Raw genomic sequence first — 27010 nt, forward strand, 5'->3', positions numbered from 1 at the left:
ATTGGCAATATTAATGTTGAGCAAGTCTCATCTCTCAGAGAGGCCGGGGGGGGGTTGGCTTGTGCTCTTGTTATGTCTACAGTCTCACTCTTTTGACCAAAGGTATGAGCTCTCATCTGTACTTGTTTTCTCGTCTGTATGATTTCAAACCCACACAAAACCAAATACATCTGTCTGCCACCCAGGTGGGATGTTGCCGGGGTGGTGTTGTCATAGCAACAAAAGAAAAAAGAGAGCGTTCAGGCAGTTAGCAACACTGAGAATGGAAGCAAATGAGTGTGTGCAAATGAGAGGATAATTTTATGCTAGGATATGTTTGGAGGTAAACATCTGTGGACTGAAAGACATATACAGTAGGTTGATAATAACATGGAATGATTAAATTCTGTTCAAAAATGAAATGAAACTGCTAATGAGATATTCAGCTGTCTTTTGCAAGTCTGGTTAAGGTCACACGCTTGAGAGAGAGAGAGAGAGAGAGAGAGAGAGAGAGAGAGAGAGAGAGAGAGAGAGAGAGAGAGAGAGAGAGAGAGAGACAGAGAGACAGAGAGACAGAGAGAGAGAGGAGAGAGAGAGAGAGAGAGAGAGAGAGAGAGAGAGAGAGAGAGAGAGAGTTACTATTTTGAAAGAGTGAGATGGTGGTAACATTTTAGCATGAGACATCATCAGCACCATTGGGATAAAAGCTTCCTTGTTGGGATGTGAATTGTTCCTAAAATGAAACCAGCTACTGTGTGAAAGGACAATGAAGGAAATGAAAGAGTAAAAATGAACATTGAATGGGATATGTTACACTGAAATAAAATGAGATCATATGCTAAATCAGATCTCAAAAGACCCTTTATTCCTTTTGTATACCTCAGGGACACACTAACAGTACTTGTTTGTGCTTTTCCAGTAAACAAAAAATCTGTGATGGCAGTTTTAACACTTAAATTTAACAGACACGTTTATCTATCAAACTAATTATGCAAATTAGTCTTATGCAGTATGGAAAAAATTGCATTAATATGGATGCCAAAGATTCGCACTTGATGCAGATGAGGCGATTTGACATTCCGATTTATGTTTGGCAAAGGAGTGTGGCAAGACACAGCAAGTCTAAAGAGCTGTGAGAACAGAACTGAATTCTGGCTATGTCTGCCAAACATGAAGTATTTTCACAGTTATAGAAAAGTTCTTGTGTGTGCATATTTGAGTGGGTGTCTGGTGTTCTTTCATAAAGGAGTTACTTTATCAGGGAGAGCTAGCTGGCTGGCTGGCTGGCAAACCAAAACGCAAATAAGAGGAACAGCAAAGAAAAAGATGGCGAAACTCATCTGACCTGCTGAAATATTGCTGCGGTCAATAGATAAATAAAAATGAGAGCAGTGCAGGCTCACAGTGAATAGAGGACATGGCCAAAAACTATTCATCTGAATTAGTACTGTAAATGAAACACAAACACTTCTTCATTACAACCATTATTATGCTCTCCACATATTTGCTGTACTAAAATGCAAATACCACTTTGCAATGGGCTAATTTGGAACACGTTTATTTAATTACATTTTTTACAAAACAAAGTAAACTAACATACAGTACAAACGTGAACACTTTTCGTTGCATAATGAATACTGTGTTTTATAAAAAAAAGTTATACAAGTGCAATATTAACCATGTGCATCATGTTGTTTTACGAAAAGCATGCAGGAAATGTCTCTACTAAAGACACCAGAACAAATGACAGCTCAACGCTCTGTAAACGGTACAATAGGCTACTATCTGACCACAAGACACTAGTAATTAGCCAATCAGAAGACTGTCAGCTATTTTGAGTAGATTTCAAACTTCAGGTTTGCTGACATGCATGTGTGTGGAGGGGGGGCATATGGGGGCGAAAATTAGTGTAACTGCTAATATCGCTTACAGCGCCTTGTGGAATGTCTGTAGGGCAAAAGATAGCTTTAGACTTTATGTAGAGTTAAAGAGAACTATGTAGAGCCATAGCTGTGCTTAATGTAGAAAGCAACATCTAGGACACTCCCTAAACTGTTGATATTGAAGCATATTAATGAAATAGACAGAAGAGCTAAAGGACATCAGCATTAACAATAGCAGAAAGAACTTTTGGTTTTTGAAGTGCATGGCGTTTTTATTCTTTTTTGGCATATGAAGTTAGTGAAAACATTACATTTAATGGAAGGCAAGATGATGACATTTGAGGTTCCCTCAAGAGTTCATAGGTACTACTTTAATACCATGGGCATTAATGTAAGTGAGCAAAACTTTGGTTCTTCTCTCAATTACTTCAATGAGTTTTTCAATGCCTTGACGGCCACCCTGACTCTCCCAGTACTGCTGATCTAGGAACAGTGACTGCAGGAGCCTTTCCCTGAGACGCTGAGACCTCAAGACAGATATAGACTGCTCTGGTAGCCTGGTGGGGGAAGAGTAAAAATATTGAAATATATTTCATATTTATAATAATTTTATAATAAAAAATCAATTTTAACTACGATACTGATGTCTTCATCTGACTTAATCTTACACGAGTCTATGCGAATAGCACTTTTAATATAATTTAGCTACTCATTTTGATGAAGGTAACAATTACTGAGTGCATCTTTAAATCAACACGGATTATTTAGCAGCATGAGAAAAAAATCACACCATAAAATACTGCACAGGTAAATATGATTTTTTAAATCATTCTAAGTGATATAGTGTTCAAAGCACATGACATTGCTTGTAAGCTAATACAATGAGAAAAGCCGGCTGAGCTACTCAAACACAGCAATGGCCAACCATTTTTTCTGATTTATGTTATTGCACAAGTGGGCTTGCTTTCCCAGAAGTATCACATTAGCAGCATTGCCATCAGAATCCCTTAGCTCAGACAGCACGTGTCAGATTGTTGCCGTATGTGTTTGCTTACGTCTTCAGTGGTGTTGTGGAGGTGTTGGCTTACAGAAAGTTCAAACTTGTGGTCTCATAGTAATAAATCTTTAGTTGCTTTTTGTTTGATTGAATTACAAAATATCACCAGTTGTCCGGTAAGCACATATGGTGAAGGTGCCCAAGTGGCGTGTGTGTGTATTAAAACAAAGGACACTCATAAACTGAAATAGTACTAAAATACTACTTTTAGAATACAATTCTGTTCAAAGTATAACACAATTGTCTTTAATCAGGCGTGTGAATAAATCATTTTGAATCAACATCATTGGACCACAATCTGTGATATTTATGTCTGGTCAATCTAAAACAAATTGAAAGATATTGATGTTCCTTGACACGAAATCATTATCATGAGATCCAAATGAAAGTAAATAAAAACGAGTTAGCTGTGCATGTTTGTTTTACTCACTCTTTAATCCCTTCCAGTAGTTTGAAGTTTAGATTTTCTTCGTCTCTGTCAAAGTAGCCCTTGTTGTTCAAGAAAACCAGGTGGCGTGGATCATGTTTGCGGTGGAAAATGTGTGTCAGCTCTACGCTCTCCTTGTCTTTACATTCTCCATGGTGACCAAGCTCAACACAGGTATCCTCCAGGCGGGGCTTGAACCCACAACAATTTCTATCTAGGCGTTCATAAATCTGAGAAAAAAAACACTCCTACTTTATTTTGTAATTTTATTAAAAATTAAAACAATTCAGTTACTTTTTAAATAAATGTTTGTTTCATATCAGCAAAGTTGCAGTATAGTACTTAAAGATCTGAGTACCTGCAGGAGGAAATCAAAGACTACCAGCCCGCTCCATTCATGATGATGTATGCCGGTGCAACTCCACTCTGCTTTAGGGGTTACTCCTTTATGCCAACACTTGTGCTTGAGAGAGGCTTGGTATGAGCCCCAGGTCAGTCTCTCAGAGGGTTGATCTGCATCAGCTACTGGGCTTACAGAAGGATCCCACAACACCACTGGACAAGACTGACCATCTGAAACACCAACAGTTATGTTTTTCTTAGCTCCTCATATACACTTATGCCACATACACACAAACAATAAACGAAAACAACACTTTACCTCCAAGAGAATGAAATCTTCTGCTGACAGTGGGTAAAGTCCTATTAAGCCCTAAGACCCTATCCAGATGAAATGCGAAAACCTCACTCGCATCCAGGGGGCTCTTGACCACACCGCAACATTTGCCAGGCTCATGGACATCGTCAGTGCGGTTTATCTCACTTCTAAATAAAATGAAAGAAGAAAACCCCCTAAGGGTGACTTCTTCAATGTGCGTAATTGTACTATCCGCTAGAAAGCGCATAGCCGCGATATCCTCATTGCTGAACCATGGAGGAGCTCTTTGGCTGTATATCCTAATGGATGAAGGATCACTGCCATCAAGTCTGTCTATTTTATTAAATTTATCAGAGTATCCCAAAAGTTTCCATGATCTGTCAATTGTGTTGGAATTGTGCTCGCCCTTATTCGCTTTCTCCCGTGTGCCATCCTGCGCGTCCTGGTGTCTCACTCTTACTTTCTTTTTACGGAGTTTCGGTCGCACTGTGCCTCTGATATTAGCTGGTTTGTGCCGCTTGGATTTCAGTGTTATGTACACCACATTAGACCTAGTCGGACTAAGAGACTCGTTTGCTTCCCCATCCCTGACTCCATCAGTGGAGTCCGGGTCACTTTTTCCCTGACCAGTCCAGAGATCTGGACGTTTGTCTCGGTTAGTCGTGTGATTAACATGCACAGTAAAAAACAAGTAGATAAAGCACGCAACAGTAACAAACAAATATTTCCTTATGGAGGAATAACTCTTACAGCAGTTGAATAATCGCCAAAACGATATAGACCAATAAATCACAGAGTTCGCGATATTTCCAGGACGGATTGAACGCGTATCCATTGGACCGAGTATTTGCGCATGATTAAGTAGATTTCCTTTCTTTTACGAGAGTATGGCGTTTGTTTCTTTTATATAAAAATTCATAAACAGGCATCTTCAGGCTCCCCGTTAAGCTCAAGCTGTAGAATGAATAGACAACTGTCCCGACGTCGGATCAGCTGAGATAACAGTCCCTAAATTGACAAGAATGTCGCGTATCCTAAAACCACATCACTGCGAGCGAGAGACGCGTCAAAACTAGAAAGCAACCTCTATAAACCATGTCGTTTACACTACATGGGCATGTTCAATTTACCACATTAACTTTGTAAATATTCCCATATTGTATACATTCCCAGTATTAAAGCGAGATGGTGGTGACAGTGTGGGTGTTCACGCTCAAAGAATTTCACATGGCTTCAAAACAGATATTCCAACTCCTTGCGTGGGTTTAATAATTTATCTTTTTTTTTTTTACCTAGAGGGACTTATAAATGAAGAACAGCACAGGCAGTTTGTCAAACCACATGCAAAGAATGGAAAGTCTTAAAGTACATTTCCAAAACAGGAAAGTGAATCATGAACCATATAGGTCTGTCAGGAAGACCCCACAAAACTAATGACTGTAGCACATACAGGAAGAAGCTGTCTGTACTCAAGTTATTCTGACAACTTCAAATGTAAAACAATCTTTCGGTATGAATATTGCGAAACATGTAATGTGATTTCAAATAAAGCAGCAGATTAGAAAACTGCTTTTTTATTTAGAGCACAGGATAATACCGTTGCATACAAAATGCACAAAAACATGTAGTCAGAAGGGGGACCTGTTTTTAAATCAAAAAAGTGTGTGAAGGTACAGAACACAGAACTCATTTTCACAGCAATGTGGATAAGAACATTTGAGACCAAGGGCCACTGAATACTGAAGGTGATAAGACTTGGACTGACAGAAGACTTATCCGCCATTGCCACCGTGTGGTAATATCATGCACAGACTTAAAGCTTCGAATAAGCTGTTAGGATGGAGCCAGCTACGACGACACAAGTTGCCAAAACAAACATCAGCAGATTCCCGAGTCCCTGGGTAATAAAATAACTTTGATTTTCTATTATTTATGCATCCTTCATAAGATGTGAACATTTAATTTGATATAAACTTGGTATTACAAAGCTTCATATGAACAAATACATTTATGCATTTGGCAGACACTTATCCAAAGCAGTTTACAGTGCATTTAGTGTATACATGTATTTTATCAGTAAAAAAGACTGCATAATTCCCGTTACCTACTTTGACCTCTTTAAATACAACACTTCCCCACAGGGCAGCCACTAAACCATAACCCTGAAAACAAAGCAGGAATTTTTATTATTATAAGATAAACAATGCAACATAAAACAAGACATTTATTTTGCCGGTACAATACACAATACTTACAGCATTAATTATAGGGAATGTGATCACTGCACTAAGGTAGTAATTTGCCATAAGCCAGGCATATGTGGCTATTCCCCACATCAAGCCACTTAAGAAACCTGCATGGAAGATCGCACATCAGTTAAGAAATGTAAAAAAACCCTGTATACTAGACAGAAAAAGGGGAAAATCTGTGGACTGAATTATAAACAGAGGTACACTGTTCAATGGCTGACAGCTGCATTTCACAAATTAAACTCAATTACATTAAATCATCCGGAATTTAAAAGCAACATGTAGCAAAATACCCATTAAAAATACATCAGATAATGCTTTTAAAATAAAGGTGATGCAGGAAAACACATAATAATGTTCCTACATTAAATTTTATGTATGAGCAACATTACTAGGTAAGATAGCTCTGGGGTATATCCGAGGTCTGTTCTTCATGGCTGCACAGTAAGCAAGAAAATACACCGTGCTCATGAGGAAAATTCCACTGTAATGGGCAAAGCAGTAGTCAGTTTCTGTAATGGATTGCAAAGCATATTAGAATAGGCAGTAACATGTTTGTTAACATATGGCATTAAACGATTAAACAAGAATAAAAATTCTCAAAAAATTCTTAACTCTTTGACTCGCAAACATACCATTCTGACTGGATCCTATGAACATACTGGAATTGGTTGTGGCATGGACTTTAATATAAAATACGGGCACAAAAGAACAGCCATAAAGGACGCCAGCAAATATGGCCAAGATGCACCCACTGTAAACAAAAGGATATTGTGCAAAATGAATATTCTAGATTTCTGTAATTTTATCTTTCATAAAACCAAGCATCTACAGCTTAAAATAAGATCATAAATAAGTAACTTGAATTTTTACAAGACAACAAAACTACTAGAAAATCAAAAACAATGTCTTTTTTTTCCAGCGCAGTAGAAATCGGTAGGCCTACAGATACATACAACACTCTCTTGCTCCTTGGTGAAATCGTGTCCACCCATGAATCCCTGGAACTTGTGTTGTCAGGGTTTAACCTCTGAAGACAGACACACGCACACAGTCAGCAAAAGCAAAATGTATATATGCATCCAAGACAAAATACACCAAAACACATTCTACACAGCATCCAAAAGCTTAGAATGTGAAAACCCCTAACAAACTCACCCTGTCATCAATCAACAAAGGCATGGCTTCAGCAGAGGAACGTTTCTGAACATCGCTTTTCACAAAGAAGAATATGATGGCACTAAAACAAAGACATAAAGGTGTTACAGAAAAATCTAGACAGATCCAAAGAGTTTTCCTCAAAATAAATAAAAAAATAGAACGAAATGTTTTAGTCTGTCCTGCAAAATTCAGATAGAACGGAAAACCAATAAAATTTCACTTCAGGTATTAGGAGGGGATTTATCCTTGCCTTACACGGAATATTGCATTTTCAATTTCAGAGAAACTGCTTATAAGGTGAGTGAAACAGGAGCTCGTTGATCTCAAAGAGACCTTTGCGAGGTCTACTATATCTCTAAAAATCAAATCTGAACAGAAAAATTGGGTCCGTGTTAAAAGGTGTGCTTGGAGCATCTCCTTTCCATATACAGTATAGGTCTCAGCCAGTCCATGCAAATTTCTTGGCTACCTAAACCCTCATAAGCTAAATATCTTCTTAATGGTCTTCCGTCAAATGTTTTGCATGTAACTGCTTCAGTACATTCCGTACCATGTTAGAAAAATAAAACAAGAAACCCCTTATTTTCCTACCTGAGCAAACAAAGGCCAGCTCCACAATAATTGAGTATGGGTTTAGATACATCCTCTGGATGCAACCCAAACCAACCAAACCTTGAGAAAGACAAATTTACAATCTTAGTTTGCCTCTGCCTATAATGCAACTTATTACTTTCACAAATAATAAAACACATTTACAAGCGTTTGTTTATTTCAAATAAACTTCTAAGAAAGGATTTTCACTGCAGAGAGCCCATCATAGCTGGTTACTAGCATTCACTAGTACCACTGCCCAGACTATCTTGGTTCTTCCATACACATATTTTCCAACAGTATGAGCTTTACGTCAAAGATCAAGAAAGTTTACCTTGAGCTTGCCCATCCAATCAGTAGTCCACTGGATCCCCAAAGCAAAATTCCAAGTCCAAGGCCAATAAACTTCACAACTGGCACAGCGGCTAGATTTCCTGAGAGAAAATATGGGTTACCTCAAAACTTCAGCATATATTAAACACATTCACTCTCACATACACTTTACCAGTGGCCCAAATTGCTCCCCCGAGCATAGCTGCAGGATGGGATCTAGATGGGTGAAACAAAATGTCAACGACCAGTCCAACAAACCATATCGCCGAGCAGGATACCCACTGGAAAAACATTCCTGAAAACAGAACAGATTATCAGATAGGAACGATGGTTTGAAGGATAAGAGTATAAGATACACTCCTCACCATCTCCAGTATCTATCGTTTTAACAGGAACAAAATTACTTCCATATAGCAGTATTGCAAACACACATGCCACAAAGCCATAGGTTGTGTCAGTACTATTGGCTTCATTAGAGGAAAAGACCTTGGCAGTGCTACTGCTTGTGCAAGGGGACTCTAGACATAAAACAGGATTCGTAAAAAACGTACATCAGAACCATATTTAATATCAGCTGTAAGGTTAGGCACTCTCAATCAATGTATTAAACTTCTTCCATTTAACATGAAATATACCTTCAGCTGACAATGTACTAAAGCATGTTACAACAAAAAGCACAATTTCAGCCACAAAAGCCATGAGTCCTCTTATATAAAACTCAGTGACAGACAAAAACATTTGTTATTGTGGGAAAGGGGTCAAACGGTTTGTTGTAAACCAGCTGTCATTAATTGACCCCACTATTACTCCCTACTTAGCTAATGCCAATTTACTCTGATCACTAACCAATTAACTTATTTCCACTGTGGCCATGACTGTTCGCATTGAACAACGTATCAACAAAATATATTGTTTATTCAAACCTGTTAACGGAAAGCTATATACTACTACATTTTTAGCATGTTGCCTACCTGCCAGTTTTGTGTAACAATCGTTGAAACATACATTGTAGCACTTCGCATTACTGTCTCTTTAGTCTTTATCGTTTCGTTGTTGTTCTCACTTTTATAAATCCCTTTGGATAAAAGCGTCTGCTAAATGCCTACAGTACATGTAGAGTGTTTTCGAAAAAAGCGTCTGCTGTCTGGTTACTCTTTCATTGTTTCAGGACTTTTTGATCGCACCCAGTTTCCAAAGTGTTCCAATAGATGGCGATCGCGTTTAAAGTTCCGCCAAGGTTGAACAGGGGAAGAAAGCTCAAGTGTCAACAAAAACTCGATTAATCACTGCTCTATGTGCAAGTCAAGATAACAGTAATCCATATCATATACATTTATCACGTAGGTGCAAGCATATTGGCACGCAGTCATTTATAATATCTTGCCTTGGCAGAATTTAAAAGTACAATGTTTTTATGCGGAACATTCATTAAATGCTACACTTGCTATTAGAGTAAGTTAGAGTATAGGCAGTTGTCAAACACGTTTTGTTGTTTGTGTAAACTTTTAGGAGGCTATAATGAAAGCGTAAAGTTGCCATGGGAACTGAGGGAAAGGTACGTGGTAACGTTACATGTGGGGAATTACTGAATCACATTTTGTCGTAGCATTTGTGAATCTCTTCAGCTAAATGCATATGTTATACATACTGTATATGTTTTCTAAGGTGATCAAGTGCAAGGCAGCAGTTGCCTGGGAAGCCGGTAAGCCACTGTCCATTGAGGAAGTGGAGGTTGCTCCACCCAAAGCCCATGAAGTGCGCATTAAGGTGGGTCCACTTACATTTTTCATTTTAGGCTCCATAAAGTTAATAGACACTATAAATAAGTCTCACTCAAATGAAGTTTTATGTATTAACAATATGTTTAAAGGGATACTTCACCCAAAAATTCTAAAAAAAACTAAAATTCTGTCATTATTTACTCACCTTCGAGTTGTTTCAAATCTGTATAAATGTCTTTGCTCTGATGAACACAGAGAAAGATATTTGAAAGAATGGTTATAACCAGACAGATTTGGCCCCCCATTGATACTTCACCATTTTTGGGTGAAGTATCCCTTTAACTGGCTTAAAACAAGTTTTTGGGGTGAAAATACTAACATGCCAAAGTCTTTTGCACAATCCTGTATGTCCATACACCACTTCTGTACAGAATTCACTGTATGGTTATTACCATACTAATAAATCTGTTGACCCATGTTACTGTAGTTAGCAGCATCTGGAGTATGCCACTCAGATTGGTCTTACCTGTATGAAGCTGATAAAATGAGTCCCCGGCCTTTTCCTTTGGTCCTGGGACATGAGGGGGCTGGAGTGGTGGAGAGTGTTGGACCAGGTGTGACAAAGGTGTCCAAAGGTAAACAACAACAAAAAACACTCAAAATAGTGCAGCCGTGCTAGTTGTCATAACTCAGACAGTTGCATGACCATGTGTCTGCAGGAGATAAAGTTATTCCTCTGTTCCTGCCACAGTGTGGACTATGTGAGTGGTGCCTGAGCCCAAAGACAAACCTCTGCACTAAAAACTGGTGAGGAAAAATGAGATTTTTGATCTCCCAAACCCTTATGCAACATTATTATATTTTTAAACATCACCTTTAGACAGAGAAGAGCTGCAGTTATTACGGGAAAAAGAATAGTTATTTAATTATTATATTATTTAAAGGACCAGTGTGTGAACTTTTCTAGTGGTGAGGTTGCGAATTGCAACCAATGGCTGATGTCACGACTTGCCCCTCCCTTTCGAAGCATTACGGTGGGCTGACAGCACTAAGATGTCGTCACGCTTTCGCTTCTTTGTCGAAGGAGATAACGTATTTACGAAAGATATTTACGATAGATCCTCCCAAAAATCACACACTGGACCTTAACATGATAATATTTAAATAAAAAAATGTATTGCTTTTAAATGTGATTATCAATGCTTATAATTGCTTAATGTATGCACACTTGTCTCTATTCCTTTAAGGCAGAATACTCAACAAGGTGTTCTTGCAGATGGCACTAGCAGAATCACATGCAGAAATCAACAGGTTCATCAGTTTATTGGTATCAGCACCTTCTCTGAATACACTGTTGTGCCAGAGGACAATGTCACCAAGATTCACCCAGACGCTCCACTGGACAAAGTTTGTCTGCTGGGCTGTGGGGTATCTACTGGATATGGGGCAGCAGTGAACACGGGCAAAGTGTGTTTGTTGCATGATATTTTTCTTAAAACAATGCATCACATACCACCACAGTACTGTACGTTACATTGGAGTTGTTATTCCTCCCGCAGGTAGAAGCTGGTTCTACGTGTGCAGTGTTTGGTTTGGGAGCTGTCGGGCTGGCAGCTGTCATGGGATGCAGGGCCGCTGGTGCCACCCGGATTATTGGCATTGACATCAAACCGAAAAAGTTTGAGATTGCAAAGACATTTGGAGCAACTGAGTTTGTGAACCCTAAAGACCACAGTAAACCCATTCAGGAGGTGCTGAGGGAGTTGACTAATGGTGGTGTTGACTTCTCTCTTGAATGTGTGGGGAATGTGGCAGTTATGGTTAGTGCCAATGACTGGTATTAAGAAGAGTAGAAGATGAGGTGATATTACATGAAACTGAAGTAAAAATATTTGCAAGTCAAGTTGCCATGTAGTCTAAAGAGAAAATAATCTATGACCTTGTGGTTTTTGTAATTAATATGGTTTCCACTTATTAGAGGGCTGCTTTGGAAGCGTGCAGTCCTGCAGGGGGAATTTGTGTGATTGTGGGCTGGATTGAGGTGGAGGAACTTACTCTGGCCCCGTTGGACATCCTTCTTGGAAGAACTTTGAAAGGCACCTATTTTGGAGGTAAAAGCAAAAAAAGGCTTTAAATAAAGCACAAAGTTACTGTGCCTCCAAAAACCTGAAATTTCGTTTCAAAATTAAATGTAACTACCTTGTTCTTTTTCGTTTGACAGGTTGGAAGAGTGTTGAGGCAGTGCCCAGGCTGGTGCAGGACTATATGAGCGGACGGCTTCTGCTGGACGAGTTTGTGACACAAACACTGACTTTAGATCAAGTTAACCAGGCCTTTGATCTAATGGTCTGTGGGGAAAGGTCAGTTTTGCACATCTACTGACAAAGACAATCATGATTACATTGGTTTTCGTCAGTTATTTCTGTGTGTAGTGTGCATATGGATAATTCTCATAAATTGTGTTTATGATATGATCTCTCTCCTCAGTATTCGTACAGTGATCAAGATGTGACGTGGAGATGACGGCCCTTCTCCTTCAAACAAAAGATGCTCACACTATCAGTCCTTTCCATTGGTCTCTTATGTTCCGCATCAACATTTTATACTATACAGGTCAATGTCATCTTATTGCATAAAAATCTGTGCACAATAAAATTGTTACATTTGGTTTGGTTGTCATCAACTGCATAAAGAGACTGGGGATACATTAAAGAGTAAAATATACCTTTCATTGTTGCTTGACTAAACATTAAGAGTGCAGTTGTTTATGCTCCACACAGTCACACAGCAAACCACACGGACTGCAGTGTCTTAAATATTTACTATTAGTGCCCTTTGAAACGTCCTTTCACCTGTTCTTATCTTATCAAATCACCTTTCGTTTTCTCCTAGAAGGCCATGTTATAGGTAAGGAAACAGAAATAATTTTGCCAGATGTATTAGTAAATACTTAGCAAAACATTCTTTCAACATTTTAGCAATTCAGAATAATTTATAAATTCGCTGCCTCTCGTTGTAGCTGTTGGTTTGTTAGTATTATTAGGCATTGGTTTATATTAAAATGGCAGATATCAGAAACTGCACTTTTTAACAGGTTCATTCACTAAATTAGTTTCCACAGCAAAAATGAAGATTTTAACTAAAGTCAGAGTTTTCACATCCAGTGTTTCAGATTTCCAAAAGGCTCCAGTAGATGGCGGTACCTGTAGACTCGCAGACGGAGAATTTTGTCCAGTTATTTACATGCAAGATGTACTTTGGACTATGTTCGACGGCTGTACGTGTCAATCATCCAGCATGTCAGATAGGACATAGTAGAAGTACAAAGTTCACTACTATAACAACAGGTTCTCTTCTGAACACCGCCCTGAATGTAAGTTTTTCATATAAAAATGCAAACTGTAAAAATATTTGTACGTTTTCATCTGCTGTAATATACAGTAGCAGATCTGCGAATGAGCGCTGGTGAAACTACGCTTTAGCCGTTGGGTCTTTGTAATATAATTGTATTATAATTTTGTTAGGCACTATTTTTAACTTATAGATTTCTGCAGGTTTAAGTTGATATGTTTATCAGTTAAAATGAAATGGTTACATTTTAAAATGTAACGTTACATGATTTGGTGCTGTTATCACAATAATGCGTGTTGCCAGTAGCAGTGAGTTGAAAGTGAGATGAAAACAAATAGGCCTACAATTATTATTGTTATTGTAATGTAAAATTATAAAAATGTCATACTTTGTCATATGTTTTTGCAACACTTGTAGAAGGCTAGCAAGAATAGCAGTAGCAGACCACATAAACGAGTGTGGTTGTCATGGAAACCGAGGGCAAGGTAAGGGCACACAATAAAAGCCTGGTATGGTTGTTATTAAAGACACACAAACTACTTTAAAACTTTTTTGTTTCTTCTCAAAGGTGATCAAGTGTAAAGCAGCAGTTGCCTGGGAACCAGGAAAACCCGTCTCCATTGAGGAAGTGGAGGTTGCGCCACCCAAAGCCCATGAAGTGCGCATTAAGGTGGGTCCAAGACACAATGGCCAAGTTTATTAAATACTAAAGGTTTCATTTAATGACAAGGATATTCCACATCTATGTCCACAAAACACATATATAGACTCTTTATGTGAGCATTGCCTTATCTAAACTGATCCAAAAGCGTGGAAGCATGTTACATGTGCACAAAAAATAGCTTGTGGTGTATGTGTTTGAATTTCTGCCAGTAATGGGTGTAGACTTTTATGTCACTGATCAATGATTATCATTTAACATCAGATAGCTGCATCAGGAGTATGTCACACAGACTGGACTTTTCTGCATGAGAGTGGGGAAAGTATGAATCCCCGGCCTTTTCCTTTGGTCCTGGGACATGAGGGGGCTGGAGTGGTGGAGAGTGTTGGACCAGGTGTCACAAAGCTATCCAAAGGTAAACCAGAACTCTATAAATGCCAACCTTGTCTATATTAACCTTGTTATTAACTATTTAATTGACAATATCGTTGCTGTAGCGTGGAAACCTTGTTTTGTCAAAACGGCTACTTTGTCAGAAAATGACAAAACACCATATTTAAAAAAGAATAATGTGTTAACCAAGGTTGACAAGCTCTTTTTAATGTATTTTTATTGGTCAAGGCTTTTTATTTTACTGGGAAACATGAATAAAAAATGTAAAACAGTAAAATAGACAAACAAGGCGTCTCTTTTGAACTATAATGTAAATATTTAAAGTGCTGACATGAAAAACAAAGTTATATAATTTCATTTTTTATAGTTTCATATGATATGCAATGACTCGTATGCAAGCTTGAAATGAATATCATATACTGTAGACATTTTATATAACAACTTTGTATGTGAAATACAAACCACCACCATATTCACAGGAGATAAAGTTATTCCTCTTCTCCTGGCACAGTGTGGACAATGTGAACGCTGCCTGAGCCCAAAGACAAACCTCTGCACTAAAAACTGGTGATTTAATATGATTAAGTGATGTCTTTGTCATTTTGCTGAGAGTTGTTTTTATAGACTCATAAGGTGGGTCATGAAATAATAAATAAATCACATCTTTTTAATAGTGTCATATCAAATCAAATCCTTTTATCGTCACTCAACCATATATACACAAGTGCAACAGTAGGTGAAAAGCTTGTGTGCAGTTCCGGTCAACATGGCAGTATACTGTATAGAGATAGTTAATACAGTTAATAGATAATAGATAGTTAATTATATAATTTACACTAGACTTGTCTGTACACAACAAAATAAACATTTTTTCCTCTGTACAGTGTTTAAACATAACAATACAACAGATGACACATAATTTACAGAAATAGACTTGTACATAACCTCACAACTACAAATATACATATGATGTACAGTGATTGGTCAGTATTACAGTAGAAGAGTGTATATTATTATTATTTTAATAATGTGCATAGTATAAATGCATATACTGTATATGTGCATAATATAGTATAAATGCACATTTTAATAATGTGCATAGTATAGTGTGCATCAGCCTGTTATGTGTCATGCATTATTATATGTGCACTCTTCTTCACTGTCGTCCAGGGTACAAACTCGGCAGTGTCTTCTTGCAGATGGCACTAGCAGAATCACATGCAGAAATCAACAGGTTCATCAGTTTATTGGTATCAGCACCTTCTCTGAATACACTGTTGTGCCAGAGGACAATGTCACCAAGATTCACCCAGACGCGCCACTGGACAAAGTTTGTCTGCTGGGCTGTGGGGTATCTACTGGATATGGGGCAGCAGTGAACACGGGCAAAGTGTGTGTTTGTGTGCGAAGTATGATTTGTACAATAATATAAAATAAATCAAAAAGCACATACAGTAAAAGCAATCAGAAACAGCTTGCAGTGAGATTGTTTGCTGTTCTCTTTTCCTCCCCAGGTAGAAGCTGGCTCTACGTGTGCAGTGTTTGGTTTAGGAGCTGTTGGGCTGGCAGCTATCATGGGATGCAAGTCTGCTGATGCTAAAAGAATCATTGGCATTGACATCAACCCAGATAAATTTGAATTCGCCAAAACATTTGGAGCAACTGAGTTTGTAAACCCTAAGGACCACAGTAAACCCATTCAGGAGGTGCTGAGGGAGTTGACTAATGGTGGTGTTGACTTTGCTCTTGAATGTGTGGGGAATGTGGCAGTTGTGGTACGTACCAAAAACCAGTAGCCCATCAAGTTTATTTGTGTAGCACTTTTCGCAGTACACACACGTAGTCACACAGTTATGTGTATTAATGTCTGAAATTTGGAATAGAACATAAAAAATCATAGTATTGACATTAGACGGATGGTTCACCCAAACATAAAAAAATCTTTCATCATTTACTCACCTCATGTCATTCCAAACCAAACCTTTTTGCCTGACTTGCTTATGAACAACACAAAAGACATTTCCAAAAACATTTGTAACCACACAACATTGCAACCCATCAACTTCCATTGTATACTGAATACACAAAATCAAGAAGACATTTCTCAAAATATATAAAAAAGAAAATGACATGAGGGTGAACAAATTTTTATTGTTGGGTGAACTATGTCTTTAATTTCAGCAGGTACAGTATAGAAAAGCAAATTATATTAGGTTAGATAGATATATTTTGTGGGTTTGTTTTTCATATTTTGCAAGCATGTTAGATGCATGCGGAATAGTTTGCGATGTTTAACTAACACAGTATCCTGTTTTATGAACAGAGGGCTGCTTTGGAAGCATGCAGTCCTGCTGGGGGAGTCTGTGTAATGGTGGGCTGGACTCCTAAGGGGGAACTTAGTTTGGTCTCTGAAGATATCCTGCTAGGAAAAACATTAAAAGGCTCCTATTTTGGTGGTAAGAGTAATTCTGCTTTTATTCACGTTACACATGCATGCCTGATCGTGGTAGCTGATTTCAGTTCACTGAAGTGGTGATAATCTGAGTTTCTGAGACAGAGTTTAGATTAAATGAGGAGTAGGCCTTAATAAATGTGCCGTATAAAAAAAGGAAACACTTTAGGGTCCAATTCTCACTATCAACTAGTTGCTTATTAGCATGCTTATTATTCTACATCCCTTAATCCTACCCTATACTTAAACCTAAAAACTACCTTATAAGCAATAATTAGTAGTTTACTGATGCAAAAGTCATAGTTAAAGGCGGGGTGTCCGATTTCTCTTAGCCGTTGTTGATGTTCAAATCACCAAAACAAACACACCCCTACCCCCATCTTTCGCTTTCGTCAGCACTCGGGTCGGGTAATGTCCGTCCTGTGCACTGTGCACCTTACTGCTGATTGGCTACAAGGTTGTTTTGGTACTCGGCCCGACTCAGTTGTCTAAAGCGTAATTCGGAAATCGGCTACCCCGCCTTTAATAGTTAATATTGAGAATTGGACCCTAATCTAAAGTGTGACCAAAAAAGATTACTGGTATACATCAGAGAAACAAAACGAAACTGATGTATTTGAAGATATGTCAGTGCAAGCTGTTTTCCGTTAGTTTAACCATGCATTTTAGTCTAGTCTTAAGCCTTATCAGCAAAGTTAGCAAGGCTGTGAAAATGTTGCTTCCGTGCAAAGTTTGCGCCAAAATTAGTGAAGTGCGTTGTATTTAGATTAAAAACGTCAATAACAAATACACAAGTAACTAGTTCAATTTCTTTCTACTTTACAGGTTGGAAAAGTGCAGAAGCAGTGCCCAAGCTGGTGGAGGACTACATAAACGGACGTCTTCTGCTGGATGAGTTTGTGACACACACACTGACCCTAGATCAAGTTAATGAGGCTTTTGATCTCATGGTCAGTGGGAAAAGGTAAATTCTGTGCATCTGTTGATCATACATTTATATTGTGCTTATATGATCAAATTTGCGTTAATCATTCATCATTTAATATTTATCTAATGCTGCCTTCACGTGCTCTCGAAAATATGGTAATTCCTACTTCAACCCGGAAGTAACATCTGGATTTAGTAACATTAAAACATTACAAGTATCTGCAAACATTAAAAGAGCGCCGTTCCATAAATTATTTCCGGGTTGAAGTGGGAATTATCGAATTTCCAAAAGCATGTGAAGGCAGCATTAATCTATTGGATGCAAAATATTGTAGCAAAACAATATTCAAATGATATTTTCACATACAGTACCATTTATCTTGTTAGGGTGTCCGATACTTTTAATTACATTCAAGGAATTAAAATTTTAATTTAAATAAAAAACCCAAACAAATGTTTATATTCAATCTATTCAATTTAATCTTAAGTATTTACTAAATATCAAATCAATCTCGCTCTCTCTCTTTCAGTATTCGTTCAGTGCTCAAGATGTGAAATGGACGTGACATTTAATCTCCCTAAACAGAAGACTATCCATATTCTGTCCTGTCAGGACAACTAGTTTTGTTGTGTTGTCACTTGACTGGTGATCTTGAGTATTTTTAAAAGCTCGTATGAAAGACTGTTTCTGTTCAGTTTCATGCAATAAAGCTTGACTGTTGTATTTGATTTGGTTGTATCTCCTTTTTAACAGTAGATGGCAAGCGTGCACTGCAAAACAGTGCTCCTCTACTCTCTCCGTCTATTCTCTCAGTCTGGAGCAATACTCAGTATTCCACCCCTGCTCTCTGCATGGAGACACATGGTGTAAGGTTTCTCCAGTCTGACCTGTATCATTTCATCTTTATTTCATCAAGCAAACCACTACGATGCATAAATATTGCCATTATTGTCCTTTGAAATCACTATCCACCGGTTTTCATCTACTATAATATGATCATCGGACCCCTCATTGTCTTATAGTAAGAGATGCTGTGTGAACGAAACCCCCAGAAAAAAACCTGAGCAAATTTTGTCATAGGGAAACGGATGGGTCTGTGTCACTGGGGGTCGGGGAAACACATGCAGCTGATCACGGGTTGCATTTTGACCTTGGTAATATTATATATTGATTTAATATAGTGTGCTCATGAGGGTTAGAATAGCAGTTGTGGCCTGTACAAGTTAGAGACAAAAGGCTGGCTGGGGAAATGCCTATCCATGATGAACTGGAATAGCTGTCCAAGAATTTGCTTTATTGTAGTTCCATTCAGATCAAATACTCTTGAACCCCCCCCAAAATGGAAAAATGGGGTCTGCCTCACGTTTAGCCCTCCCTCTGCCATATAGTGCAATCAATCTAAGATTTTGAGGTTTTTTGACCGTTCTATTGAAGCTGAGAACGATTACTGAGAAATAGAGACATCAAACAACATAAGAAAGACAAGTACCAACAGGTGCTTGTTCCGTGTGCTTATTTGTGAAGTATGGGATTTTGTACGGGCAACATTTACAAATGATCTCTTTCTCTCATATTGTTACTGGTACCTTTTTAATTCTTTTTTTTAATCTAAATTTATCTTACAAAATAACTCTTGCACATAATCGAGTGGGTCATTTACTGTACATTGATTAGGTGAATTCATATCTCTGTTAAAAAAAGAATAATTAAAAAGAAATGTTAGCAACACTTCAGCTTGACAGCCAATAAACTCTTCTGCATTACATGCAGTATTTTACATGCATGCAATGTTTGAAAATATGATCATTTATTATGTATTTAACAATTTACTTCAAAAATGATTCCATAGCAGTTCGAATAGTAAAAAGAGATGGCGTTCTTTAAATTTTGCTGCCCTATTTTTTCATCCACTTGATTGACAAGAAAGCAACGGCGTATCAGATTCTAATGAGGAATAACGATTTGTCCTCTGCGCTTACCGTGACAGATATGAGACACATTCCTGAGCTCGGCCCAGGCAAATATCAAGCGTTTACCCTGCCAAATGTGTAGTCAGCCCGTGCATCATTCCGACAGACATGACAGCCTCATAAGGAAAATTGACAAACAACGGAAATGCCAGCGTAGGTAAATATGCTGAGCAAATAAAGCCTGGAAAGGAAAAAATGTCAAAGGGGCTGAGTTGCCTTCCTCAATATTTAGATGAGGATCAAAAGATTTCTTTCTTAATTATTAAATTTAATGTGTGTGTGGGGGGAGGGGACGCACCTGTATATTTGAATGACAGCTAGTGGAGATGATGGCGCCATACATCCTTGTGCCAAATAACCTCGTCACCATGGAACGTTTGTAAGGGAAGTTGTAAGGTGATCATCTAAAAAAAACATTTACAGCCAAACAGCATGTTATACCATTTTTTTAATTCTTTGAAAGTGTTTAAAACTTTTTCAATGTATTAATAACTCTAAAATATAATATAAAAAATGTTAGAACCTGAAGCATGGAGGACTCTCATAGGATTGAGTAATAGTAAAACAAGTTTTTACAGAGAATACTGTGGCGGGGTGATCGATGATAGACCAGTGGTGTGGGCCACAACATAGTGTCAGGCCTCAGTTGTATTTGTTTAAGTAAAATAATATTGTATGAACATGAAACACCAAAAAGGTGAGGTAGCCTATTTGGGGAGTATTGCTTCAACATTTTACTCACCCTCTTGTCATTTCAAACCTGTATAATTTCTTCTGCAGAACACAAAAGAAGGTATTATGAAGAATGTAACCAAACAACAGCGGTACGTTCACTTGCATTAGTTTTGTGTCCATACAATAGAAATATGTAAACGGGTTGTTCGGTTACCAGCTTTCTTTTTTTTAAATGTTCTTTTGTGTTCTGCAGAAGAAAGAAAGTCCTACTGGTTTGAAATGACAAGGGTGAGTAAATGATGACAGAATTTTCATTTTCAGCTGATAATTTTGAATGAAAAGAAGACAGACTAACCTTACCTGTTTAACTGTCATCTCAGTAGAATCTGGGCCAAAAATCCATCAAGTTATACCAACTGAGGGATTTAAAAAAATCTTGTGATTCATTGTATCTCTGTCGCATAAATCCATTTAGAAATGATGTAATATGTAAATATAAAATGATGTTAATTTTGCGTCGCAATTATTTTCACAGGTAGAACAAAATTTGCACACAACATTGCAAACTCGAGACGTAGTTTTTTCCTGTGCAAGTATGAACAACTGAGCCAAGAATCATTCAGTATATGAATGTCTTGGTTGTTTAACTTAACATTTGAGCAAGTGATTTTGTGGTGCTAAGTGGGGCATAAAATATAGTTCTGGTTGTGTCAATTCTTTGGCGTTTCTTTGCTTTGAGATGTGCACATCTATTTGGTTTTCTTTCATGTGTTGTTCAAACCTCAAAGGATATGGCAGGGAACATGAACCAACAGAACCTCCGGATTGTCTTAATTGATGGTACGCTCAAGCTTCAGTGGCAATGATAACCTGCCTGAGATAGAGACAGAGGCCTAGTTCAGATGAACACAAAGCCCAAACTGCCATGGAAGAATGCGTCCCTAAGACAGGGAAAAGACCACCCTAGTAGAGGCCCTGTTTTAGCAGTAAATCCGGGCCATTAGTGTTAATGCCAGCCGATGCCTCAGACATCCCCTGCCTAAAGCTCAACACAGCAAACCTGGATCCGCGACACAGCTCTAGCAAGGGAAACCCTTCATCAAAGTGCCTGCAAGGGTTAGAGGAGGTCAACAACACAAAAGTTGAACACCTGCACTCGAGCGGATCTCATTGTCTGAAATTCGTCCGAATTGGATTAGCATAGAGTTTGAAGGAAAAGATCTAGACCTAAAAATAAACACAAACCTGATATACTTGTGTGCTGCATTTCCTATTAAATCTAAGCAGACCTAAAATAAAATGCTTGGCTTAAATGCAAATCATTTACTGTTGAAATGACTTCATACTGTATGTACATCATAGTCCTCACATTCCAACGGGGTTATAATATTTGTGGCTAAAGAAATCTCGAGACAAAGATGGAATTTGTCTGTAACCAAGACTTATGATTGCTTCTGTATTTGAGGGATTGAGGTCATGTTGTGTACAGCTCTGTACGGATACAAAAAAACACCCATATATACACCACCTAAAGGGAGGGTTTTCATGGGTGTTTGTGGAGCAATTACGCAACTGCAGTGTTAACACATTTCGTCTGGCTTCTAAATATAAGGACGGGTTTTAGCGCATGTGATTTAGGGGCTGACTCGAACTGTACGTGTTTTTATTGTACTGACATAAAATCTAAATTTACACCCTCAGTTGAGGCCACCATCATAAAAAAGCAGTTAGCAACATCACTCTCTGCCTACCACCCGCACAACAGAGATACAAACGACATTTTGAATATACGCTTTCTGTTACCTTCAGTTAAGCCTGGCCCTAGGTTCAATAGCTCATGGGCTTAAATCTTACACCATATGCCGCTTGGAGATTTCCAATGGATTTGTCACTTTATCTTCTGATCTACACATCAAGATCTACATTTTCCCTGTTTTCAGAGTAAGAGAGACAGCATAACTTGAATATATTTCAACGGAAGGTCAACTCGTGTTTAAATGGAGGTGAACAGTGTTACTTCAGGCTCAAATTGGAAGAGAGCATTGATTGAATATGAACGTTTGCTTATGGGGGAGGAATGTGTGTTTTAACCTCATACTGTGAGTGCCTTCCGGGGCTTCATCTATTTAATAAATATCGAACGCTTCCCCCTCAGGTGGTCGGAAACCTTTCCCATTTGTGGCTGCTTACTTTTTAAAATCCCTAAGAGCAAATATAAGCAGCGGCAGATTTGCTTAATATCAACGGAGCCACAAAACACACACCCATTAAATGTCACACGGTCCCCAGGTACAACGTCAAAATATGGAAAAAAAGTCAAACAAGCCGGGCATGAGGCTTGTTGAAGTTTAAAAAGTAGCTCTACGCACATTACTCGCGCGCATAGAGCTTATCTCATGAGGAGACTAATAACAAACTAAACTTTTGTTTAATTAACATTATTTGAGGTTAAGGTAATTTAGATGGCCCTCGTGCATGTGCACGAGACAAACCTCCTCAGAGGACAGCTAATAAAGAAGCATTACCTAATCTTTTAAACAAACATTCATACTCAAATAACAAGCTACTTGCTGTCACATCATACATAATGTATATTTATTCACCATCCTGAACCCCACTTTTGACTTTCAGCTTGCTTTTGAGTTCGGTTCACATCCAAACATCTTTTTCTCTACACGCTTTTCTTGGGTAACTTTAATTAGCAGGGGTCTCAGATCGGTCTCTCACGGGGGGAGATGGACTAAATTCTGAAAACAAATAGAGCCACACTGGCTTCCCGTTCTCCATCTTTTCATCTCCTCCTGGCTGGCCTGGGCAGCCAGTGGCACAGAGCAGCAGAAGGGGGCCACACATGGTGTAAGCAAACACTCATAATTGCATTAGATCCCCCCTGTGAATATGTAATGCCTTCTCAATACCAGGGCTAGGGAACAGATCCTTCACTTTTAGTGAGTATAAAGAGCTGCTTCTTGCCTGAGAACTTTCTTTACCTGTTGCCACGTAGGATCTTGGTCATTTAAAAACATCATAGTAGTAAAAGGTCAGTTTGTAAGGGAGTGTTTGAAGGGCCCGTAAAGGGATTTAAAATGATCTCTCATGTCAAATTTAATATCCAGTTTTTGCTGAAACATTCTGCCTATAATCTTATTTTGTGTTTCGATAAAAAAAGATGCAACATCCAGGCTAGTCTCATTTTTAGTCATAGCCAAAAAAACGTTGAACAAAGCAGTGTGTTTATTGTTGTAAAATTGTAAATTGTTGAGATATTTTGTGTACTAACATTTTTATGACTAGTACTAAAATTGATATTTTTAATAATTTGAATAATTTTAAAATGAATAATTTTGATAATATGACAGTGTGTTTCACTTTTTTTGTTTTTAATCATTGTATCTATGTCGATACTTTGTCAATATTAAAGATATAAAGGTTTTATTTTCACAGTATATTCTTTATATTATGTGAAAAAAAGATTAAAGCAACAGTAAATCCCCAAAATGTCTTTACAGGAAGTTGTTTTTTCACAGGCAGGGTCACAGATATTACAGGGTTGGTGAGTAAATAACATTTTTGGGGGAAGCGTTTTTAAAGGCTATTTTTATCCCAGTAAGCTCATTATTTTTGATCAAAGTTAGATTTGAAGGAAAATACGCCATTTCGAAAATAGATCTCAAAGTTAAATGTCAACAACACAACACAGGTGTGGATGCCGTTTTGGAAGTCAACACCAGTCCAATACTGAGATTCCCCATCAGAACAGTAAGATGATGAAGACTTGAAAAGCACTGGGGCTGCATTGTTTGTGCGAGCGTGATTTCATTTGTGAGACCGAGAGGTTTGTGTCAGAAAAGACAAACATGCCCCATATCCTCTCTGTAATAGGGGCTTTATTGGTTCCTCTGGAGCTCAGATGGGAAGCTGAGCTTATGTTTGTGTTTTTAGGAAAAGCTCACATACAGCTTGTGTGACACTAAATACATAATTTTCCCTTGATTTGGAGACCTCTATGTTTTCTGGTCTCTTTCCTCAAACTGATAATAGGAGTTATCAACATAGACTGTGTATAGTGGATTTAGAGTCCATTGCAACAGATACAAAATGTCCTTTAAAAAAAATAAATAGTGAAAGATGAATGTGAATTGTTTTTTGTGTGACATTGACGTCTCTGTTTTTGCCACCCAATAACATTTCATAATATCATCGGATGATTAATCAATGTGATTCTTTGAGGTAAGATTCACGTCTCTTTCAGCCGTTTAGACTGTGTGATTGAGTTCCCCACCCATCCTGTGTGTAGCTCAGGAGGATTTGAGTTCTAATCCAGTCACGCTGGCCCTCAGGGCATCTCCCACCCCGCAGTGCCCAAATATCTGCCCCAACAGGTAGCCTCATCAGAAGTGTTCAAAGCTCACCTGGTTAGAGACCCAGCCCCAAAAACATGCAAGAGACCATATGTCAATCACAAAGAGCTGCGGCGAGGTCAAAGTTGCACTTTGTCTGGGAAGACAATTTGCGTAAGTTGATGTGTGGTTATTATTGCTCTGAATGTTTACCTTGAGGCCTACTGAGTCAGCAAGGTCTATAACCTGAGCCAATCAGTTCCTCTGTGTTGGTTAGAACTGTACATTGGTTACTGTGGCAACACTGAGGATCTATGGCCTAGTTGGAACGTAGTATTAAGTCGGTTGTGTGTGGGTGGCCGGCGATGAGCATGTCTTTGGAAGGCTTACATAATGGCAGATCCTCAGGCACGTTAGTCTTGGCCCACAGCCCTAAAGCCACCCACAGAGGTGTGCTTAATTGCTGTTGCACAAGGTGTTAATTACCTGAGTCACAGGTAAACTCTAATGGAGACATAAATAACACAGACAATTACTGAAGACAGATGACCTTGGATTATAGTTCTTTACATGTTGAATATTTTGGGAATGAGAATGTGGTGGCGTAAATAAATGATTCATTGCAGAACAGCCCATATTTAGGAGCAGAAAGGTTTGTTGCTAAGTCTGAAGCTAGCATTACTGTATATCCATGGTACAATATCATTTTACATTAATTTAATGTAAAAAATATTAACTTTTAAAAATTTAAAGTAAATTTGAATATTTTAAAGTGAGATTAAATTACTTGTACGGCCAGTTTAATTATACATTAACAACACATTTCTTGCATTCAGTAATTTATCATGACAAAAAGTATTTTTTAAATAAGTAAATTTTGTAAACTTACATGAGATAGAAATTGCAGTCACATGTAATAAATATACAGCCGCTGACAAATTTAAGAGACCATTCCAAATTTTAATTTAATCTGCATTTCTAGATATCTAGAACTAGGGTGGCAATGTCAGTCCAGTGTCTATTGAATTTCAACAAAATCAAACCCCAGGAGTGACAAAGTCATCCAACAGTAATGTATAAGATTGACAGCATGACAAGACACATGAAAACTGTGATAAAAATCGAGGTTATCACATTAAAAAATAGTTTCCCTAAATAGCCTACATGTACAAAAAATACTGTTGTATTGCTTAAAAGTGAACTTTCTTTTTGAAAAGGGAGCATCTTTTCTGTTATTTTGACCTGTTTCTCCAGTTTTCACTTTGTGCAAATAAATGCAAATAAATGCAAATTGGTTGAATTATTGTTAGTAGTTCACAGAATGAAACAAAAATGATAATTTTGCTTAGGCTATAAGCGTCTATAAAAAGTACGTTTTAAAATCAGAAAAACTGATTTTGAAATGGTCTCTTGATTTTTTTCCCGCGGTTGTATGTCTATAAAGCGGGTCACCTCATGGGGGCAGATATGTTAAGGTCAGGCGAATATTATTCACTTTATGTCAGTAACTTCAGTATCTGACTAAAATGAAAATAATTATTACACCTTTAATAATTTGTTTGTGAGTTTCCTATGTAAAACAACAATGTCAAAAAGTATACCAACAATACATGATAAACATCCTCTACAACTAAACATCCAATCTTCAACAATGACCAAAATTCACATGCGTTATTATGACCACACGAGGGAGCTAACGTGCAGAGAATCAAACATACAGCTTTAAGAGAGGCAAGGCAATTCCCATAGGATCGTGATGAAAACAACGTGTGACTGAAGAGAGGAGAAATGAAACAAAACAATGAAAGTAGAGTGATTCACTTGAAAATATATGTTGTACTATAGTGGTGGAAATGCACCAGAGTGCTATGATGGATTCATGGGTTTCAATTTACCAAGTAAGCCACAGACTTCAGAAATGCTGTGACTGTGTGTGTGATGTGAAATATGGTGTGTCATTATTTTACCCTGATTCTGTTCCAACTTTTCACAAGATAATAATGTCAGCCAAACTACACAGATGGAGCATAGCACACAAACAATGGGGAAAGTAAATGTCAAACTCAAAAGTGTTAGAATCAGAGTGGGAGACTGCTTGACTTTTACAGTAATCTCAATACTGCCTGTTCACCCGTTCACATGTATAACCTTAGTGCGACGTTCAATGGAGGAGCGTCAAAG

At 38.0% G+C, this 27010-nt stretch overlaps 4 protein-coding genes across 7 annotated transcripts; 2 read left to right on the forward strand and 2 right to left on the reverse strand.

Annotated features, from left to right (window-relative positions):
• Positions 1–1523: 1523 nt before the first annotated feature.
• gask1b (golgi associated kinase 1B) lies at positions 1524–5197 on the reverse strand. Its single transcript, XM_057350169.1, has 4 exons — positions 4008–5197; positions 3705–3919; positions 3350–3576; positions 1524–2419 (listed from the first exon to the last, which is right to left on the reverse strand). The coding sequence occupies exons 1-4, from the start codon at positions 4837–4839 to the stop codon at positions 2212–2214; spliced, it is 1482 nt and encodes a 493-aa protein (XP_057206152.1). The 5' UTR covers positions 4840–5197; the 3' UTR covers positions 1524–2211.
• A 278-nt stretch (positions 5198–5475) lies between these two features.
• tmem144b (transmembrane protein 144b) lies at positions 5476–9508 on the reverse strand. 3 transcript variants are annotated; one of them, XM_057350171.1, is made up of 12 exons: positions 8974–9067; positions 8704–8856; positions 8511–8633; positions 8340–8439; positions 8006–8086; positions 7412–7493; positions 7210–7283; positions 6889–7007; positions 6646–6765; positions 6260–6357; positions 6113–6166; positions 5476–5901 (listed from the first exon to the last, which is right to left on the reverse strand). In XM_057350171.1, exons 1-12 carry the CDS (start codon positions 9035–9037, stop codon positions 5818–5820), a joined length of 1152 nt encoding a protein of 383 aa, XP_057206154.1. In that variant the 5' UTR covers positions 9038–9067; the 3' UTR covers positions 5476–5817. The 3 variants fall into 3 exon arrangements, with proteins under 3 accessions (XP_057206154.1, XP_057206153.1, XP_057206155.1); XM_057350170.1 differs by having other exon boundaries at positions 6109–6166; XM_057350172.1 differs by lacking the exons at positions 8704–8856; positions 8974–9067 and adding an exon at positions 9310–9508 and having other exon boundaries at positions 6109–6166.
• A 62-nt stretch (positions 9509–9570) lies between these two features.
• On the forward strand, positions 9571–12869 carry LOC130563972 (alcohol dehydrogenase class-3-like). Of its 2 annotated transcripts, XM_057349813.1 has the most exons (10): positions 9571–9678; positions 9848–9893; positions 10004–10105; positions 10547–10694; positions 10779–10866; positions 11307–11526; positions 11619–11879; positions 12038–12170; positions 12281–12419; positions 12547–12868. In XM_057349813.1, the coding sequence occupies exons 2-10, from the start codon at positions 9876–9878 to the stop codon at positions 12569–12571; spliced, it is 1134 nt and encodes a 377-aa protein (XP_057205796.1). In that variant the 5' UTR covers positions 9571–9678; positions 9848–9875; the 3' UTR covers positions 12572–12868. The 2 variants fall into 2 exon arrangements, with proteins under 2 accessions (XP_057205796.1, XP_057205797.1); XM_057349814.1 differs by having other exon boundaries at positions 9586–9893; positions 12547–12869.
• On the forward strand, positions 12562–18510 carry LOC130563971 (alcohol dehydrogenase class-3-like). The gene is made up of 11 exons (XM_057349812.1): positions 12562–12672; positions 13224–13432; positions 13828–13895; positions 13979–14080; positions 14336–14486; positions 14944–15031; positions 15635–15854; positions 15979–16239; positions 16788–16920; positions 17742–17880; positions 18374–18510. Exons 3-11 carry the CDS (start codon positions 13878–13880, stop codon positions 18396–18398), a joined length of 1137 nt encoding a protein of 378 aa, XP_057205795.1. The 5' UTR covers positions 12562–12672; positions 13224–13432; positions 13828–13877; the 3' UTR covers positions 18399–18510.
• Positions 18511–27010: the final 8500 nt, after the last annotated feature.

This window comes from Triplophysa rosa, linkage group LG13 (genome assembly GCF_024868665.1).
Source record: "Triplophysa rosa linkage group LG13, Trosa_1v2, whole genome shotgun sequence".
Taxonomy (NCBI): domain Eukaryota; kingdom Metazoa; phylum Chordata; class Actinopteri; order Cypriniformes; family Nemacheilidae; genus Triplophysa; species Triplophysa rosa.

What these genes read in the sequence shown, in the direction of transcription:
- gask1b (XM_057350169.1), bottom strand. Translation starts at nt 4,839, where the DNA reads ATGGATACGCGTTCAATCCGTCCTGGAAATATCGCGAACTCTGTGATT. An exon ending in AAGATTTCATTCTCTTGGAG is followed by an intron (nt 3,920 to 4,007) that starts GTAAAGTGTTGT and finishes TTGGTGTTTCAG; the next exon opens with ATGGTCAGTCTTGTCCAGTG. An exon ending in CTACTGGAAGGGATTAAAGA is followed by an intron (nt 2,420 to 3,349) that starts GTGAGTAAAACA and finishes TTCCCCCACCAG; the next exon opens with GCTACCAGAGCAGTCTATAT.
- tmem144b (XM_057350170.1), bottom strand. Translation starts at nt 9,037, where the DNA reads ATGGCTTTTGTGGCTGAAATTGTGCTTTTTGTTGTAACATGCTTTAGT. An exon ending in CTTTGTTGATTGATGACAGG is followed by an intron (nt 7,284 to 7,411) that starts GTGAGTTTGTTA and finishes GTCTGTCTTCAG; the next exon opens with AGGTTAAACCCTGACAACAC. An exon ending in ATTTAAAGAGGTCAAAGTAG is followed by an intron (nt 5,902 to 6,108) that starts GTAACGGGAATT and finishes TTTATTACCCAG; the next exon opens with GGACTCGGGAATCTGCTGAT.
- LOC130563972 (XM_057349813.1), top strand. An exon ending in TGTGACAAAGGTGTCCAAAG is followed by an intron (nt 10,695 to 10,778) that starts GTAAACAACAAC and finishes ATGTGTCTGCAG; the next exon opens with GAGATAAAGTTATTCCTCTG. An exon ending in CAGCAGTGAACACGGGCAAA is followed by an intron (nt 11,527 to 11,618) that starts GTGTGTTTGTTG and finishes TTCCTCCCGCAG; the next exon opens with GTAGAAGCTGGTTCTACGTG.
- LOC130563971 (XM_057349812.1), top strand. An exon ending in CCCATGAAGTGCGCATTAAG is followed by an intron (nt 14,081 to 14,335) that starts GTGGGTCCAAGA and finishes ATTTAACATCAG; the next exon opens with ATAGCTGCATCAGGAGTATG. An exon ending in AAAAGGCTCCTATTTTGGTG is followed by an intron (nt 16,921 to 17,741) that starts GTAAGAGTAATT and finishes TCTACTTTACAG; the next exon opens with GTTGGAAAAGTGCAGAAGCA.